Raw genomic sequence first — 19,338 nt, 5'->3', positions numbered from 1 at the left:
GATGTAAACAGCAATGCCCGACATCCACAGCATGTGCTCTCTTACAAAACCCAAGGGGTGGTTCATGACTCCTTTAAAAACAACTTCTCTTTATTTTATTGTTTCTTGTACTGTGTCATCTGTGCTTAGCAAATAATAATGTGTACGCACCAGTACAAGCAGTGTCTTAGCATGCTGTCCCACTAAATCGTTTCTCAAGATATACCAAACCTAGCACCTGTTTGTAGATATTGCTGCTTTGATGAGTGAACATCACCAAGTGTTTTGGTGTTTGCTCACTTCCAATGAAAGGCACAGTGCTTAATATCTTTATGCTGCCACAAGAACTATTGCGATGCAGGTGAGCTTAAAAACCAAATGTACAATTTTTGTGATGGTGAGCGCTGATCGTTGCACCAAACGTGCCAATTACCACCAAAGTCGCACTGCTTCAAGCTTTCAGCCAACAGCCAAGACAACGAATGCCATTATCTGGAAGGTCATAGGTTTGCACTGTCTTAGGAACACGAACGTCGTTCAGCACAGCTTGGACTGTAACTATGCCTAAAACAATAAGGTAGAAAAGCAGCTTCATAAGCAGTAAGCTTCATGCTAGTCAAATATTAGCCAAATCAAAATAATGCAATTTCAATGGCATGGAAATGACAGCAACTTGCTAGCAGAAACAAGTAAAAGCCGAGAATTCACTACCATCAGCACACTCCTGTAATCTATGCTGTGCACAAGATTGCAAGCACATAAAACAAGAACTTTCACATAATTTTGCAGCCTGGAGGCTTCAGGTGAGACAATAATTTGGCCAGAAACGCTAATTTTTCTTTACTTTATGCTGCTTCCTGATTGGACACACATAATTCCATTTGTCAAGGTTGAATTATATAACAACAGCATTGCTGAAGGTGTGAACTGGTAGGTCATGCCTGAAGCATGATTACTCATGTACTATAAATCTTGCCACGAATTTTAACATCTTTGACTTCTTTATCTTTATTTACCCTCAAGGCCTTTCGGCATTACAGACGGGAGTGTGTTACATAAGGAAAAAAGGGACTGCAGTAATAACAAAGGAACACAATCCATAATTATTACCATATTCGCTAATCATACAATATGAGCTGAGTATGACAAATATCGCACTCAACAGGAACATAAATAATTAACAGATGCGTGAATTTTGTTGCTTATAACGTATAAGCTGGGTAGATGAAATACTGTGATGTATGAAAAACTGCAGGTTCATTTGAAATGAGATGATGAGATTTACAGGTGCAGTATTATAATATGCCATAAAAAATTGTTCAGGTGACATTAGTTCACACAAATGCTTATTACTGTACAATGTTATGTAATGCTTTGGATATGTTCTAATTGTTAATAATACTGACAATATCAGCCGGGAGGTCATTTCAATCATGTGATCTACGAGGTATAAATTATTTTGAAAAACGTGGTGTTAAACACACAAATTCTAACTTTGTGTTGATTATCAATGCGGTGAGATAAGTAAGTAATATGGTCATGACATAAATTCCAGATGTAATGTGGGATGGTGATACAACTTACAAAAGAATGATAAGCGAAAGACCTTACGTCGTGAAGCTAGTGATTCGAGATGCTCATGAGGTTTCATTAAAGATGTGCTGGATGTTCGGTGTAGTCCCATAGAATAAATCGACTAGAGTTATTTTGGATTAGTTCAATGGATTGAATAAGGTTGTGGTGATAAGGATCACATATAGTTGAAGCATACTCTGCTTTAAATAAAGGTGGACTTTGAAAAGTCTACAGAAAAGCAGGCTATCTTTTTAGCAGAACTGTAGGCTCTCTGCTACCTTGTATGGATGAGAAATTACACAATATCTACAGTTGTCTCACAGGTAATATTTAATCGCAACCTTTAAAGGTGTTGCAGGGCACCTTTAGAAGAATATACAGTGTTTTTTTTAACCAATGCAGATTGTTTATAAATGTCCTTAAGGCTCCTGCTGTTTTCACACACGAACTTCATGTCGAGGAGGAACTCTTTTGCTGCAGTTAAGAAGACACTATAGCGACTAATTAACAAAAATTTATGAATTAATCTTCAAAAATTTACATGAGGGCAAGTGTTTATATATTACAGTTGTACATAGAATAAGATATTCATCATCAAACTCGATGGGCGAAATCAAAAGTTATCACGCAAGGCATGCATAAAGTACGACCATTCTACTATCGTTCCACAGCGGTTTTGTGTGAGAACAACAGGAGCCTAAGTGTGATACGATTCTTTAAAACTTCTGTATTCATTTAAAAAAACACCATATATGTATTGGTAAAAAAATTGCAGTCACGCCTAAAGGCACAGCACTGGAACAGCAATATTCATCCTGGCATTCATAGCACAAACATGAGAATAAACAATGCAAACTCCATTCCTCCAAATATACCAAAATAGATGCCTCAAGCTTGGCCAGAACTCGACTGCTAATTTCAAAGTGCTATGCTGCCAAGGGACATGACAGTTTTTTTTGCCTCTCTATACTCATCATTGGATGCTTTACCACTAATCCCTTAATCTTCTGAGTGCACCATTTAACATATTTTCATGTGACTCCACAACTATGAAACAAAATGTAAGGCCATCAAGCAAGAGTATCAAGCAAAAACTTCAGTATGCAACGATCTTGAAGTCAGAACATGATAGCCTTGTGGCTACCTCAGCATGCTAAAAGAACAGGAGACACTGAGGCAGTCACGTAGTTAGCAGCTGAATGTGAACACTTTTAGACATAAAGTAAAATGAAAGGCAGTGACACCTGTGGGACGCCTCTTCCTCCTTGGCCCTCGGACACGGTTACCGTCCCATGAACCACGCCAGTACACTTTGTCGCGAATCTCTGCCGATCGCTGCCGCAGCATTATGCGAGCCCCCTGTGATGCAGATAGTGCAAATAGCCATAAACAGCTTTTTCTTCTCATAAAATCTAGCACTGTTTTCTTGACAATACAAATGTGAAGTTTCTACACTTTGAAATGAGTACCGGACAATAAAGTCGTAGAAAATACCATAAGTTCTAATGCAACAAGTAAATGGATAACAAAGGAAAGTACAAAACCTGCGAAATGCACATATATACCACCTAAAGTGGACGGAAGGATGACCTCTGCCGTAGCTCAGTGGTAGAGCATCGGATGCATTATTTGAAGTTCACAAGTTCAGATCCTGCCGGCGGCAAGTTATTTTTTCGTCCACTTTTCCTTCTTCACATTTACATTACAAATACTTCCAATATCACCATCTATAGTTCCTTGGCATTACTATCTGTTAGTTCTCACTTATGATGCATCTAACAAAGAAAACATACCCTTTAATTCGCACTTCCTTCCTTCATTCATAGCATGGATCTCATTTTGGTTTACTTAGTGCCTTCAGGTAGTATGTGAGAGATTATCAGTTGGCTTTCAACTTGTATAAAATCACGAGCTACATGATGCAAGCAGGCACACAGAGTGTTCCCACTCGCCGCAATGGCAACAGGCAGTGCTGACTGACTGATCCTCCCATGTTTAAATGCATATATACAAACCCCACAAAGTGAACAGAGGGATGACCGTCACAGTAGCTCAGTGGTAGAGCATCAAATGCGTTATTCAAAAGTCGTAAGTTCGGATCCTGCCGGTGACAAGTAATCTTTTTGTCTACTTTTCTTCCTTGACATTCACAATATAACTTCTTCTAATAACATCTCAGTAGTTACTATGATGACGGGGCCCGTCAAAGCAGTAGTATAAATAAAGTGAGGTAGCCCATCTGTGTAGTTAAATCGTAACAGTGAGGGGGCCCGTCATAATAGCGATGTAGCTATAGTGATGGGCCTCGTCATCGTAGTGAAATAATAAAAATGAGGGGCCCGTTACCGTAAATTTACCGTGTCGTTCTGGTGGCGTACTGGGTTGACGCCCAGTTAGCGATCGTGCCGCAGGTCGTCAGTTCGAATACCCGTTTTGGTATTTATTTACTTTTTTTCTTTGTTCAGGTAATGTGTTAACATTGACGTTACTACTGTGAAGGAGTCGTAACTGTTTTTTTGGAAGAAAATTTTGTCGCTATTCAAGCTGGTTGTTAGACAGCCCTACTGCATTTATTTATCGAGGCGCAGTGGGTACATTGTTGGTGTGCAACATGGTGCGTTGTCGGTGTGCGACTTCGGTTCGAATCGCGCTGACCAACTAAATTTTTCTCTTTCTTTCCTGCTTACAATATTGTTTTGAGTAATGTTGCCTATTTTAAAGATAGAATCGCACTGGTCAATATCCTACAGTGGAGTGATGGAAGGAGCCGCTGGCCAGTGAGAACCTGGACGATCAGCTGATTGAGTCGACGTTTTTGCTGACAGACCCGGCTCACTGAGTGGTAGCCGCCGGCTGCGGAGCCCTGGTCTAAGCTTCCCGCACCGGGAAATCATCCGCTGAAGAACTGCAAGTATGGCAAGTTTTCACCACCACCATCAAAACCGCGTGCACAGATGTACACTATCGTATCGAGGCAAATGATACAACTGTAACGCTACAATTGTGAGGTGGTCCATTTTAGTAACACTGCTTATAGTGACGGGCCTCAACATAAAGCTGCTGAGCTGCGCTCTTACTGAAGTGATTGAGGAAGTTTTATAGTTTTATTATTGTTGCACATTTGTTTTATCAACTCGGTCACACCAAGTGGTTTACCCAAGCCCGCAGCTGCACCAGCCAGAACTTGCACATTAAAGCAACCATATGGCCGGTACACGCCCACGCCTTTGCCGCTTCCACATTTTAATCGCCGAGAACGACACGGAAGACGTTTTGCTCCCGCAGGACAAGCGTCGTCTCGAGATGACAAGACAGCTACAGAGGGCACACCACCGTGCGAGTATCTACCGCACCGTAGAGAGCTCGAATGTCTATCTACGTTTGCACAGCACAAAGCACATAATTATGAGATGAAAGTGATGTGCATATCCCCATGTTTAAACAAGCCGATTCAATCACATGAGGTCTGCGTGTGCGATTTCACGCGAAGTAGGCCCGAAGTCAGAACCACATGTATTTTGGTCATATTTGCTGTGGTGTGGGACTTACTGAAGCATATTGTCCAACCACACAGCCATCAGGCTTGGAACAAATTTCATGTTGACCTGCACAACGTTTGGCATTGGCCATATGTCTCCTTCAAACTGTGACTCGAAAAATACGGGGAACAGATTAATTTGGTAACATCAAACTGGGTGCAACAATTCATTAGTTAGAGATGTGGTATGAATGCAAAGGGATAGAAACCCTGCCAGGGGTGGTTGTTCAATGCGATAATAAAGTTAATTTGTATGCACACAACAAAATCTGCTCACCCAGCGTAGTATCAATAATAAATCATAGAATAAAATTCTTCATTCCACGTGGATGTGAAATAAGGCTGATAATTAAATGCTCGATGAATAAACATGATTGTTATTTACAAAGAAGTAAGAATACTTGAAACTATACTGAAAGCTGAAAATCAAAAGAGAGAGAGAAGCGATTCGAATCGAAATCGAACACCAACGACACTGTGCCACGAAATCCACGAGGTAAGTTGTATAACCGACAGAAACAGCACATAATTTTTAAAGAAAAGCTAAATTACAACTCCTTTTGAGTAGTAATGCAAATCTTGAAGAATTACCTTAAAAAATGAAAAAAGTATATAACAAAACAGGAATTCTAACTGACGACCTGCGGTAGGATTGTTTCTCCAATGCGTCAACTCACATTGCCACCAGAACAGCGAAGTGGCAGCATCTAAAACTACTACAAATTTAAGACATTGGGAAACCGCAATTTTCCTATTTCACTACAGTGACCCGCCCCATCACCGTAGTCATTGCTTTACTGTGACGGGGCCCGTCGCTATTGCTGCATCGCTTACGGGCCCCCTCACTGTTACATTTCACTACGTTGACGGGCCCCCATCAACGTAATCGCAATTACACTGCACTGATGGGCCCCCTGACTCTAAGGACAGCACTGCATTGACGAGCCCCGTCACCATAGCCACTGCCTAACATCTCCTATACGTCTCTTGGTATTATTTACTTTTTGTTCTCAATAATGTTGTTTCTAACAAAAAAAAACTAGCCCATCAATTTACACTTGTTTCCGTAAAAATGTTTGAATATATCTTGTCATGCAAGTTGGCCTCCAAGAATGAACGAGTGCAAAAATTTATATCGCAATGAATTACCCTCCTCCAATATTACACCGAGAGTTAGTACCATGTAAGTAATTTTTATGCTGGTAGTAGTCATGACATGGTTAATAATTTTATGCAATTGAGTTAAAAACATGAACATCAGAACATTATGGCTGAAATAATTAACAAATGTTAAGCAGCAATGAGACTAACACTTCAGTGGCAGTGCTCATAAAAAATGCACTTTTAATTATTAGTCCTACACCAGTGCATGAGTGTAGCATGCTTGCTTGGCAGGTAGGTGTGTAGCATGCAGTTCTACCTTCAAGTGGAAGTAGCCATGACTACAGACGTAAGTGCTGGTGATTATGAGCAAGTGGAAACTTGGATGCGCGTGAATGACTGAAACTACTAGCAATAGAAAGTGAGATGAATGAGGGCTTGGTGCAAGTAGACACTTACACAAACATGAATGACTATTTTTGTGGATGAGTAAATAAACATGCATAAGTCCAAATTAAAACATGAGGGGATGTCTAACATGAGTAGGTACATTCGAGTGTGAGCAGGCAGAAGTACAAGTGAGTTGACATGACTACGACCATAAGAACACCCATATTAGTAAATACCAATATTTCTATAATAACTTACAAGTGCTTCAAGACGACAGGTGCACCCTAATATATGAACATTATACAAAAATGCAATAAGCCCTATACCTGTGGGATCTTATAACTAATCATTAGCAGCAGTTGTCACCATCAAGATATTTGAACCCTTTGTTTCCTGGCATCCACATATGTGGGCAAAACATATGTGAGTAGTGGGATTGGGCTATAGCTAATGCACAACCTTAAAAACTGGTTTGAACTGTTGGCATTACTTCAGCATTTCATAAAAAACATCTATATACATGTGAACTCCTATGAAGAAACAGTGGCAAAAGCGCACAGAAGAATGCTGTTCTTCTGAAGTCCCCTGTCAAGGTGTATGCCTACATTTTTCTATAAGCTCACCCGGAATTCGTAAGGTTTTATTAAATCATTCAGCATTATTTGAAAACAGGAAGGGTTTAGCTTATTGTTGCCTAAGTACAAGAAATTTGCAAGTTCAGTTTTTTCTGAGACATCTACCTTCGTGGATGGAAACCAGGCATACTGAGTTTGTTTAAGATGCTGACGAAATGCCGCATGGTAGTCGAACCAGCTTCACTGCCGTGCGGTTCAGCACAAATCATTATATGTAATTTTAGAAACTATGTTCATAATTTATCTGCTAATTTATCTACTTTATTCAGGACGCGAACTAAGTGATAAAGCACACATGCCATAGCTGCCACAATTTTCGAGGTGACTAGTGGAAATCAATGCACAGATTTGGAGAGCATCAATAATTAGAGTGTTTAAGGAGAGCCATCAACAAGCAAAGGCCTCTTCAACAATGCTACTGCTGATTATGAGAATATTCAGCTTGTACATAACCATGCATGCATGCATGGTAATGATCAACGAAGATAAAGATTAATATTTTGTGGAGTGAAGAGCTGTGAGCAAGCAAATGGCCCTTCAACAGTGATAATGATAGAGATAAAAGCTTTGAACATGACGATTAGGGTGACAATGAAGAATGGTAATGAAATTATTGAATCACAGCCATTAGCAAGTAGCCAAGTTAATGTTTATGGGGATGAATGTGCTGAAGTGATGATGAAGAAATTCATTATGTTTAGTCATGATGATAATGAATAATGTGTTGAAATGCTTATTAGCAAGCAAAGTTCCCATGTACGATAAAGGATGATCACCCCAAAGAAAATAGAGTTCTGGACGCTGGGAACATAGAACAAAAGCTAATTTGGCAGGTATTGGTTTATTCTCACTTCTGTATGTATGGTCATTGCATATACGAAAAAAATACTTGCGCAACTAGCTTGGCTGTGGGATACGAAGGGTCAAATTGGTTTGAAAAGTAAGCACGAGTGTGCATCTGAGTTGGCAGCACCTAGCGACATTGCTAGTGCTGCTAATCAAAACGTTAAATTTCCCAATACTAGTTGAACAAAAAGAACACTAACTTCTGCAAGTATGGCAGACCAACCACAACATTCTAAATATCACAATTTTTGGACAAAACCTGCTGCCCAAATCGCTCTGAAAGTGTGACAACACGACAATGTGGAGAGCCGATTCAGTAACTTGAATATATATGTCGTCTTTTTTTCCCTTACCTTATATCTTATTCAACCAGGATGATCTCCACACATATGTAATTTCATGCACCTTTCGCTGTATGTAAATCTGCAAAGCAAAAACAATGCAGCAGTGAACTACTTTTACTTTCCACCAGTGTACAACAATAAGTAGTGTCGCCAGTTGACTAGTTTGTAAAATGTAGAAAGGGTGACAGCAATAACCGTTAGATCTGCAAGAATTCACAGCCACGGTCAAAAATTTTAGAGACCACGGGAGCACATGGCCCCAGAGCTTTTTTTTATGGCAGCTTGCAATGCTCGAGAGTGCATACCCCACACACGCACATCTTTTTACTTGCCAGTCAGCTCATTGCAGGCACTTACAGCAGTGAAAGTGCGGTTTCACGAAGGAAACGCCCAACCAATGCAGATTAAAAAAAGTGTGAAAGCTACTGATCAGAACAATATAAATGAATAATTATATTGTACCAGAATGATAAGGGAAGTTATTACAGTTAACTGAGAAATATAAGGTATTCTCTTTCAGGCGAGCAGCGAAATGCACACTACACTTTATAGCTGCCATGTTTACTATTTTGCAATATTTCTATTTTACACTAAAAAATAAATTACTTGTATTATGATTGCTCTTTGCACAAACTGCACTGGTTTCGCATATTTACTCCTGTTCTTAGCTCCCAGAGGCTATTAGTCAGGCTTGAATTCAGACATCAAACGTAATTTTGGCACAATTCTGTGTCACAACAAAGGGCTGCACTTCTGCATAGAAAAAGTGACCACAAAGTTTTTAGCTATTGATTATGATGTCTCTTTTAATCATGATGACTGAACTGGCATTTTTTCTTGATTGAGATGCCACAGCTATATTTCCTAAAGTAACACTAACCTCTAAAGTACAAAGAACATAGAGCTCCTGCATTCTCATCAATTAGTTTACGGTTGTAGGCAAGCTCTCATATACATACACATGAAACATTGTCGCAATTTTTTTTCCTTTGGCAGTTCTTGAGAAGCACTTCTGGTCGCAAACTATTCCAAACCAGCTTAAATGTGGTGACATATTACATGATGGCAATCTTCTTGTGCTATCATGCAGAGGCACCAAGTTAACAGAATGCACGAAAATACAACTGTCCATATGGTAATCCAGCTACAGCATGCTGTTCACTTGACAGGCTGCACGGGAATCACAAAACAAAAGGCCTCATGTTTTCTGTGTATGTGTGCATTAGAACAAGCCCAGTTTCACCAAACCATTTTAATCAAGCTAGTATTATCAGCATGACAAATAATGTAAAAATGTAGATAGTATAAATTATGAAGTTCAGTGATGGATGAGATAGCATGCCTTTGCCATAGTAATGTGCATTAAATAACGAGCGATTATTTACTTGTAATCAATTATATTATATTTTGAGAGCTTTGCGACTCACAAATCTCCAAGGTCTGTCAATCGCATACTCAAAAGTGATGCGGAAGTTTTCAGCATCTGAAAATAATGCATCTACACCACACAACACTTTCAGTCATCCCCCGATTTGGCATCATGGTTCCACATATTAAAACAAGAAAACTGAGGTGCCCAGTATTTATTTTCTGTAACATTTGTTCCCCCACTGAATACCACGACCTAATAACGAGCCCTCACTCCTCCCTTCAAGCTCTGAATTGGCTTTTTGAGGAGCACTCATTGTAAACTTGTGAAAAACTGCATATTCACAAATAAATTTTTACTTCTAACCCTTTTAGGAGCCCTTCTTGTGAGGATGCTAAATGTAAAAAAAAGTTTCTTTAATTATTCTGAAGCTTGGGGCAATAAAACTTTTGCTGTTTATATAGGTTTTTAAGCCGATTTCAAATATGCAATCAGTTTTATTGTAACTTGCATGCTTTTTCTTTAGTAACATGACAATGTGTAACATACAGATATTCTTGGACACACTTTTTCTACCACTTAATGTCCATGGTTATTAGTCATTAATGGCTCTTATTGCTCCAAATTAACTATAGAATGCAAAAAACAGGGAGGTTTGTACAGAACATTTTAATGAATAAGAAAAATTGTAATATGAAACGTCTCAAAATGCTCAGCATCCATACTAATTGTTTACCTTAAGTTCATTATAACTATATAAGTGATATCAGCTTTTCAAAGAAATAACTGCACTCATCACATGCTAAGGAGTTTGTGGAAACAATTTCATCCTGATCTGGGTGTGTCCTGATCTCGCCTTATCCAAACATGATGGCCAAACTCCATCATAACAGTTCAAGAATTATAGCTATTTTGAGTATGTGGCTTAGGTGAAATCATGCAAAATGCAATGGCAAGCGGCTAGGTGACCACATTTAGGATACTCTAGACAATAAGCTCTTTGAAGGCGATTTTAACCTACTTTGAGTTTACCTACAACCATTATTTTTTTTTTGTCATGAGGGTAGTAGTATCTCCCCTCAAGCTCTTTGTCAATGTACCTATTAAAAATGCTGAATAATTTTAGGCTGGACAATTCTTACTGAAAACCTCGCATGTGCATAGACACAAATTACCATGACCGAAATTTGAAAAAGGAGCAAGTTAGAAACATAGCAAACAAATATTTTAAAAATTCAACAGTCATAGAGCTCATAGAGGGCAACAAAGATAAGTAACGTCACTTGTGCAGGGGTGCAACACCTGAAATACAATTTGGAGCAATTTCACAGCAGCAAAATGTTACTTTTCGAGCACAGGGAGCAGGTTATGGGAGAAAAAACATGCATTATTTAACATAAAATACCAAACTTGGAGCAGTATTAAAAAGGCTTATGCCTAAAAATTGTATAAACCATTGAACATCACCTAAACCGTGCAGTGTGAACATGAGCACTGTTATTGTAAGAAAAGTAGTATTTTAAGCCACCCTACAGAGAAAATAATGATAATGTGCACATTAGCATTTGCTCCGCCTTTCAAATCATTTGAGGCACACTGTGAATTTAAATACAGATATGCCAAGCTCACAACCAGGGAATTGAGAGATTCGTAAGGCCGAAGAGTAGAGGTGGCGAAAAAAAAACTGGCACACCATTTCTTTTTTTTTGTGTGGAAGTACACTGCTCCAAATGATTGCCAGTAGCTCATTTACACATCAGTGATTATACTGGTACTTGGAATTATGCGGTGTACAAACGCCGTATGAACAAAATGTACAGTGCCGCAGAGCACCGGTGTGCTGTGGAAAAAATGGCTTAAGTAGCATTCTCTGCATGAGTTGGAACCAAAGCCAAGATATTTTCTAGTCACTACACACCCCCCCCCCCGTTACCCTTGTCTTCTTTTTTTTTTTTTTTTTGTCGACAGTGTTAGGTGCCGCTTTGGCTCACTTGCAAGGCGCATTCGATCAGGGAACGTAACAACGGCGTGCCCGTTGGTCCTTTGATGATACCGGATATCTATCACCAGAATCGTGGCCGGGACGACACAACTTTATGATCAAAAGAGAACTGTTTTATGTGCACTGCATATTAAATCAACTTGGTCACTGGCAACACCAGCGTTCGCCGCACGTTGAGCATAACCTTCCCGCTTTAGTTCCTAAGAAGCCATAGCCGCCTTTCAGGCTAGGAAATTCACATTTCTTGTGAAGTGTTGATGGCTACAGGAATGCGTTTTTGTCTTGAAGTTTCATCGTCCTGCTGACAGGTATCCGCTGCAATCAGTGAACCGATGGGCACTTAGCTTTGTTACTTTATCTGGTCGATTGCGAGAATATTTTATTCTAGGCACTATACATATAGGGTCTGCGGGCTTTGATTGATGGTGCAAACTGCGGGGGGCCAACGTGGCCTGTATTTCATTCTCGTCAAAATTAGCACACCTGAGAAGATTTTGAGCTGGCTGGGCATTTTGGTGCCGTGTGGTGCAATTCCAGCAACTTTACGATTTTGGCACAGCTGGGTGCAACAATAGAGAATTGTACCAAATTGGTGCAATTGGTGCAGCTTTGCACCCGTGCTAGCGGACAGTATTTGGAACAAGTAGAAAATTGGTGCCAAAGCACCACTACAATAAGCTCTGAACAATTTCAGTAACTATAGGTGCAAGCTGGAATGTGCTACCAAACTCTAAGTCACACCGAGCGAGCTGTAGGATTCTCAAGGTACAAGCCACATCGTAATAAGCCAAAGCATACCCAAATAAAACTTCATCAACCTCAGATGCCTGATTCAGAAGACATACACATCCACTTTTTCTTTTCACATTCATTCTCTGCAGCTACAGCTATAAGAGTGATATTCTACTTAACACATACTAATATGAAAGATCAACAGTAACTGAAACTGTCAATTTGAAGTACTTCAATACCCTCATTTAACGTTTTTAAAGAAGAGTGATAAAAAATGTTTCACCACATATTTTCGAAAGTGGCTTCCAAAGACAGTGCACGCTTTCTCCAATGCGATGATTACTCAGGCACGATGGACAAAGGTTTCCTGCAGCACACAAGAAACATGCAATGCAGTTAAAATGTTAAAAACATAACTAGGCACAGACTGCACAAGTGTTAAGGCAGCTACACAAAGGCTGGAGTTTAAAAAATAGCTTCCATGCAGCTAAACTTGGTTATTATGACAAGGCATATGTACAATCCGCAATTCATTTAAGCTTTAGGGAAAAACAAACAAATGAGTGATGAGCACCTTATCAAGCCCGTATCTGCTTACTCAATGTTTCGTTGAGCCGGCTGATATACTGCCCCAACATTTGAAGTGTCAGAAAAAGGCATTCCTCAATAAACCATTTGCAAAAATCTGCAAGACTGCTTTCCTGCAAGGTAGTTTTTTAACCAAGAAGTTTCGTTCACAAATTGCTTTTCTTGCTCATAGTGGTTTTGTCATTCCCAATGCCAGTGAAAGTACGCGAACACCAAAATATGACTTCTGTCCCCATTAATTGCCCCATCTTGTACAAACCATCAGCCTTAGCGTAGTGGACGAGGCACCTGTTTCGTAATAAAGGGGGGGGAGACTAATGCCCAATGAGCATATCAGATAAATGTGCAATGAGCATATCAGATAAATGTGCAATGAGCATATCAGATAGGCTTTTACAGATAGGCTGCATACTTCATATCCAATGGACACCGTTTATACTAATTCCATCCAGGATTCATGATAAGGTTTCACCTTAGTAAGATGCACAGACCTACACAGCAAAGAGGGGAGTATGAAAATTCTGACAAAGTAAGCTCGCCAAGTTCTCTTTCGTTAAATTTTGAAGTTCTATTTTTGAGCTTTACTAAATATAGCGCACGAGCTCCCAACAGACACTCTAGAGAATGCATTAGAAGCCTTTTACGGGAAAAAAAATAATGCTCACCCGAAATGCTCGCTGAAGTTTCAGTTGCGAAACAAGTACACGAGAAACTCCATCAGCCTCAGCATGCATAACAGTTTTGAGAGGTGCAATGCATTCTCCTATTTTTATTGAGAAATATAACTGTCATAAAGTAAGTACTCACGAATCAGACTATAATAATATAAGAGAAAAACAAAAAATATAGAACATGGTCACAAAATTTCCAGAGGCATATATGGCAAAAAATTGCAGTAATATTACTCAGCTTCAGACATCTTATACAGATACCTCTGCCTAAAATGTCAACAAAATTTGTTCTTCAAACTAGAAATGGTACTTTCAGAATAAACATTCTAAGGCCACTCAGACGCCATTCTGCGAATTTCTGAAGTCTCCACCTTGACCCCGAAAAATTTTTATCTTCAAAATATTCTAAAAATTCAGTGTTTTCAATTCAGTATGTCAGAATGTCATTTTTTATATCGAGTACATTTTCGATGGTCGCCAAAATGCCTGGCACGTTTTGTATAGAATGACTATCAATCAAGATTTATAAGCAAGATTTATAAGCAGGCCCAATGATTCACTCAGGTTCATTTGGGAAAACGCCATAGGGTGTATCTACTAAAGAGGATATACAAAGGCCTAAATACATATTACTTTTTTTGCTTGCCATCAAAATCACATAAAAAATGTTACTTGATCAACTACAACCATATCAGAACAAAATAGCTGCACATAATCTGCAAGTGTGCCAGTTGATGTGGGATCCATAGTGTCAACCAAAGAGAAATGTCGTATCACGGGATGAAAGAATGCTTGTGGGACTGAAGCTTGAAGAATAAAGTTAGGGACCACACAAAGTGCAGTGAAACAAAAAAATTAGAAGCGTGGCACGTCCGGAAGACTGCAGAATAGGTAAAAGAACAAGCAGGAATAGCAGATATTCTAGTTGACATTAAGCAATAGAAAAGGCTTTGGACTGGACATGTACTGGATCAAACTGATTGTCAGTGAAGCAACAGATTGGCAAGAGCAGCCGAGGACAGCGGGGAGTTAGATGGAAAGACGAAATGAAGTAGTTCATAGGGATATAATGGCAGTTGCTTGGGCATAAATGGGTAAATTGGAAATCATTAGTAGAGGCCTTCGTCCTGCAGTAAGTGTATAATCAGCCAATGAATGACTGCTGTCAGCTGTGCTTCAGCATAATTTTCATGAAAAATTGTTGCGCCTGATGTTTTCCACATTTTACAGTCAAAATATTAGTGAACCTCATAGATCTATATGCCAACTAGCACTCTTGCCTATTCCTTCTCAGCAGGTGAGAGACTAGACAGATAAACTATGCGCACTACTTCAATATACCCTAAGCTATGAAATGAGTGCCTACAGATTGGAAGATTACTTTCCAAGAGCCATACATAGCCATTGAAAAGGAATCTTCCAGTCTGCAGGCACTCGTTTTATAGTATAGGATATATTGAAGTCGTGTGCATGGTTGATCTGCCTTTCCTTCCACCTGTTCAGGGGGAATAGCAAGCTCTCAAAAATATGCAGCAGCTAGGCACATACGTGGCAAATTATATTGTAGGTACTAGACACAAAGTGGGATAGTACTGACAGTTGGATCAATGGGAGCATCAATTAATTGTAAAAGGTAGGTTATGCGAACAGCAAATAATCATAGAAAAGCCTTTAAATAAGTAAAGCGAGCTTGTATTTCCGAAGAAGGGCCGAATGTTCTAATGAAGAAACGAAAAAAAAAAACAGTGTTAGTCTAGCTCTATTGATTTGTCTGCTCATTCCCTCTACATGATTAGACCTATACGCGAACGAGTTCAAATCAGACTTCAAAGGATTGAACGCTCCGCGATGGCCGCTCTTAGCAGTAACTGCGCATGCAGCGCGACTAACTGGATTTTCACGCAGCAATACCGTAGCAATACTTTCCTGGTGTTCTGCAGCTCAAAATAAGCGTACTGCCACCAGACGATGGTAAAGTAGAAAACAACAAGCTATCGCTCCTCGGAGAAAAAGGTACGAGCAACTCACAGGCCTCTGGAGACTCGGGAAACCCCCCGTTTCATGACGACGTCCACGATGAAAGCCCGGAGACCGCGTGGTGCAATGCACGCGCTCGCGCGTGTCTTCTTCACCAGCTTGCGCGTGTCTTCTTCTTTTTCTCCCTCCTCAAGACGATGGTCAGCCTCGTTTTCTTCACAACGACCAATGCCACCGAATATCGAGACTGCGTCCCCTCGACCGAAATTGTTACGATCATTTCGGTCGAGAAGTGCGGTGGGGGAAGTAGCCTCGATTGTTGGTGGCACTGGTCGTCCAGACCTGCAGAAAAAGAAAGAATAAAAGAACTAAGAACGCTGTTGCGCCACATGAAGTATCTTTTGTTTCTCCCGAAGCTCTAACAAATTCATTTCAGACAGCCACGTCTGTAGGCCATCGAAAAGCGTTGGCTGCGACGGCTAATTATGTCGGGAATGAATTGGGGGCCCTAGGACAAAACGTTCCCGTCTTTGAAATATTGCACCTCTTTTTTTTCTTTTTTAACGCACAGCAAGGCGCGGCGATGACCATAAATAACACGAACACTTACTTAAATCAATTCCCTCTATCCACTACAAGAAATGTCACGCGTAAACCGAGTAAGATCTTTTCACGGCATTTGGCAGCAGATGCCGACGACACTGGAGTAAGCAGACGACGTCAGTCCAACTTGTGTCCCACTTCACAAAAAGCATCTCTTTCCGACTGCTCCTCGATATCGTAAAATCAACAGCGCTGCATAAACACATATTTAACGGGTTACTCGAAGCCCCAAAGCTACCACGACAGCTTGTCATACGGACGTTTCGAGGCGACGCGCGCAGCCGGAGCGCACTGTTGCCAGCGTGCGCTGCGTTACACACTAGGCGGCATAGCTTTCACCGACTAGCGTTGAGAATGGCGAGAAAATGCGGCGATCAAATTATTGGTCGGCGTTTTCGTGCCTTCCCTCAATGTTAAAATTTGTTGGCAACGTTTCCCGGTAATTCTTTCTACAAGTCGAATATCACTCGTTCTGCCTGTTGTTAGGGGCAGCACAGAACACCTAGGAGGCTAGGGGCAGTGTTTCCGTTCCCCCGGGGGTACAGTGCCACTGTAGCCTATTTATGCACGCGTTGTTGGGTTGTGTGTTGGTAGGCTTTCTGCAATCAACAGTGTGTTTGAAGTCCAACCTTTGCTGTCCAAGAAGACATCAAAAGTTGTTCTCCTTTGCTGTCTTCGCGTCTTTCGTTGGATTCCTCTTCCGAATATTATGAAGCAACTCACAGTGCAAGTTGTGTTAGTGATGTACTGTTTCGAACACCGTTGTGAAAAATCGGCATCTTGATTTAGTTAGTCGAATGAAGTCGAAGATAGAATGCGGGCGAAGGAAGGCGCAGATTACTCGGTTTGACTGTCTGGCGAGTGCATGACAAAGCGGAGGAAACATAAAACATTAATTATGTACTTAGTGTTTTATCCACATGCATTCATGTTGTGTGCTGTACTTCACACAAATTTATGGTGATTCTAATCTAGCCCAATGGTTAACCTTGCTGAACCTGCCAACTGGATCGTTTGTTTGATAGAGCATGCTTCATCTTTTGTGTTGATCGTCTCTTTCTCTCTTCATTAAAGATTCTGTTTTCCAATTCCTTAACGGACTTCTTTTAAACACGCGTGACACAAACAGCTGGCTATTGCTTGTTTATAAGCAACTATAAGCAACAACTTTCATACGCATTCAGTTCAGTTCAATACCTTAAAGGTCCCCCTTACTTGGAGGGGCATTACATAAGGGGGCTTCTACAGTAACTAGCGCCGATCGTCCCCTTTGAACTGTAAATGTTCCTTCACTCGATCGCTTTCACAATCGTATTGATTCTTATTCCAATACCAACTTTCCACACCTTTTATTAGTACATAATGTGTGAAAGGACATATGTAGACTTGATTGTCAGCCGGAATATGTTGGCATATGTCATCGCCAAACACCGCCGTTGGCGCTGGTATCGACGTGTATTCGCTTAATTCGGTGAGCTTGAAATTATTTTAAAATTAACGTTTATTTTGAGTCCAACACTACTTTCCTACGTTATTAGAGTACTGAACAAGTTTTACAGCGAAAGCTGTTATTAGATCACAACTCGGGTCACGCGCAGTTGTCCGCCGCCGGTGTCCGTAACCACATCCCACAAAATTAGAAAAAAAAGAACCTAGCACCCATGACACAGTGGGGCTTGAACCCGGGTTGATCCATTCTCCCATTGAGCCACACCGGTGCTTGAAACTTCTTGACAAACTTGCCTCAGGCAGGCTTGATTGATGTCGGGAAAGCAATCGTGTAAATACGACTTATAAAGCGTTTTGAAACAGCCCAAGAACAACCAGTCGCCGCACAATGCGAATAACGTAACGAGTGGGTCGTCCAATGCCAATACAAGATATTGTTCTTGTTCAGCTTTTAACTGTGGCACATATCCACGTCTGGCATAATTCCTCATCGTCGTCAGCCAGTGTATGAACAATTGGCACTAAATTCCTTGCAAGTGTTATAAGATAACACGCTTCTCAGAAAAAAAAAGACAAAAAATAGCATTGGGAATGCCTGCCTACTACCCTAAAACTTTTATTATTATTGCCGTAGTGGGTATCAAGCAAGTGTGCTCGCAGCAGTTACGCAAAGTGTGTTTAGAAATGGATTTGAAAGGCCGCGCTCTTCTAGCTTTCGCTGTTACTGTGCTGCGCCTTCAGCGCCGGCCTGGCGTTTTTTCTGATCCAGTTATTTAATTGTAACCGGCAGGCGAATCGACTGCGATGCGTTTACAATAGGGTAGAATGAAGAAAGGACCAACAATTTACTGGCGACAGAATATACTTTCAGAGAAAGCCAGGTTTACTAAAAAAAATTTAAACAACGCACCCAAAAACACATTGGTGGCGGCGGCGCGCCGATCAGTTGGCGAAGGCTGGACGGCGGAGCGGCAGCGCGGACGTGACGGCCCGGAAGACGAAAACCTAAGTTTTTGTTTTTTGTTCCTTTTTTGCTTGCGAGAGATAATGTTGTAGAAGTAGGGATCGGCTTAAGTAATAGAGGTAAACAGATAAAAGCGCAGCTAGCGCGAGTAAGCGGGAACCTAAATGTAACGAGGCGGAAAGCCACGTGGTAGGTAGGGTTGTTTTTTTTAGCTGTTTTGGAATGTTTTGAGAATTGGGAGCAACTAGTGTGACCGAACGGTGGCAGCGCGGCGGGCGCGTTAGTGTTCAAGGAAGAAGTTGGGGCATTGGTAGCGGGCTTTGTGTGACGGGCGACTTAGGCCTAGGGGTTGGCCGAACAATGGCCCCGAGAAAGAGATCGGGCACTGGAGACGAGGGCCAAGTGCAGTGCCAAGAGTGCCTGCGCTGGTGCTTCTTGGGCGAGACAATGTTCAAGAGTGTGGCGGACGCTGAGAAGGCGCCCTTCGAATGTCGGCCTTGCGAGCGGACAAGGCAGGGCTTCGACCGGCTTGAGAAGCAGATGAATGCGAGGGTGAAGGAACTGGAGGGGTACCT

General features: G+C 40.9%; 1 protein-coding gene across 2 annotated transcripts in view; it reads right to left on the bottom strand.

The window, feature by feature from the left end:
* LOC119162335 (uncharacterized) overlaps positions 1–16,617 on the bottom strand; it is a 29,478-nt gene extending 12,861 nt beyond the window's left edge. The window contains exons 1-6 of one of the 2 annotated variants that reach the window (XM_075879827.1): positions 16,358–16,617; positions 15,799–16,089; positions 12,795–12,878; positions 8,418–8,487; positions 4,303–4,459; positions 2,799–2,913 (exon numbers count right to left, since the gene is read on the bottom strand). In XM_075879827.1, coding sequence (XP_075735942.1) covers positions 2,799–2,901 — 103 coding nt within the window. In that variant the 5' untranslated portion in view covers positions 2,902–2,913; positions 4,303–4,459; positions 8,418–8,487; ... (1 more) ...; positions 15,799–16,089; positions 16,358–16,617. The remainder of the gene's footprint in view (positions 1–2,798; positions 2,914–4,302; positions 4,460–8,417; positions 8,488–12,794; positions 12,879–15,798; positions 16,090–16,357) is intronic. The other variant, XM_075879828.1, reaches the window with a different exon arrangement.
* Positions 16,618–19,338: the final 2,721 nt, after the last annotated feature.

This window comes from Rhipicephalus microplus, chromosome X (genome assembly GCF_043290135.1).
Source record: "Rhipicephalus microplus isolate Deutch F79 chromosome X, USDA_Rmic, whole genome shotgun sequence".
Classification (NCBI taxonomy): domain Eukaryota; kingdom Metazoa; phylum Arthropoda; class Arachnida; order Ixodida; family Ixodidae; genus Rhipicephalus; species Rhipicephalus microplus.
The sequence above is the reverse complement of the archived record's forward strand: the minus strand, read 5'-3'. Positions and strand labels throughout refer to the sequence as shown.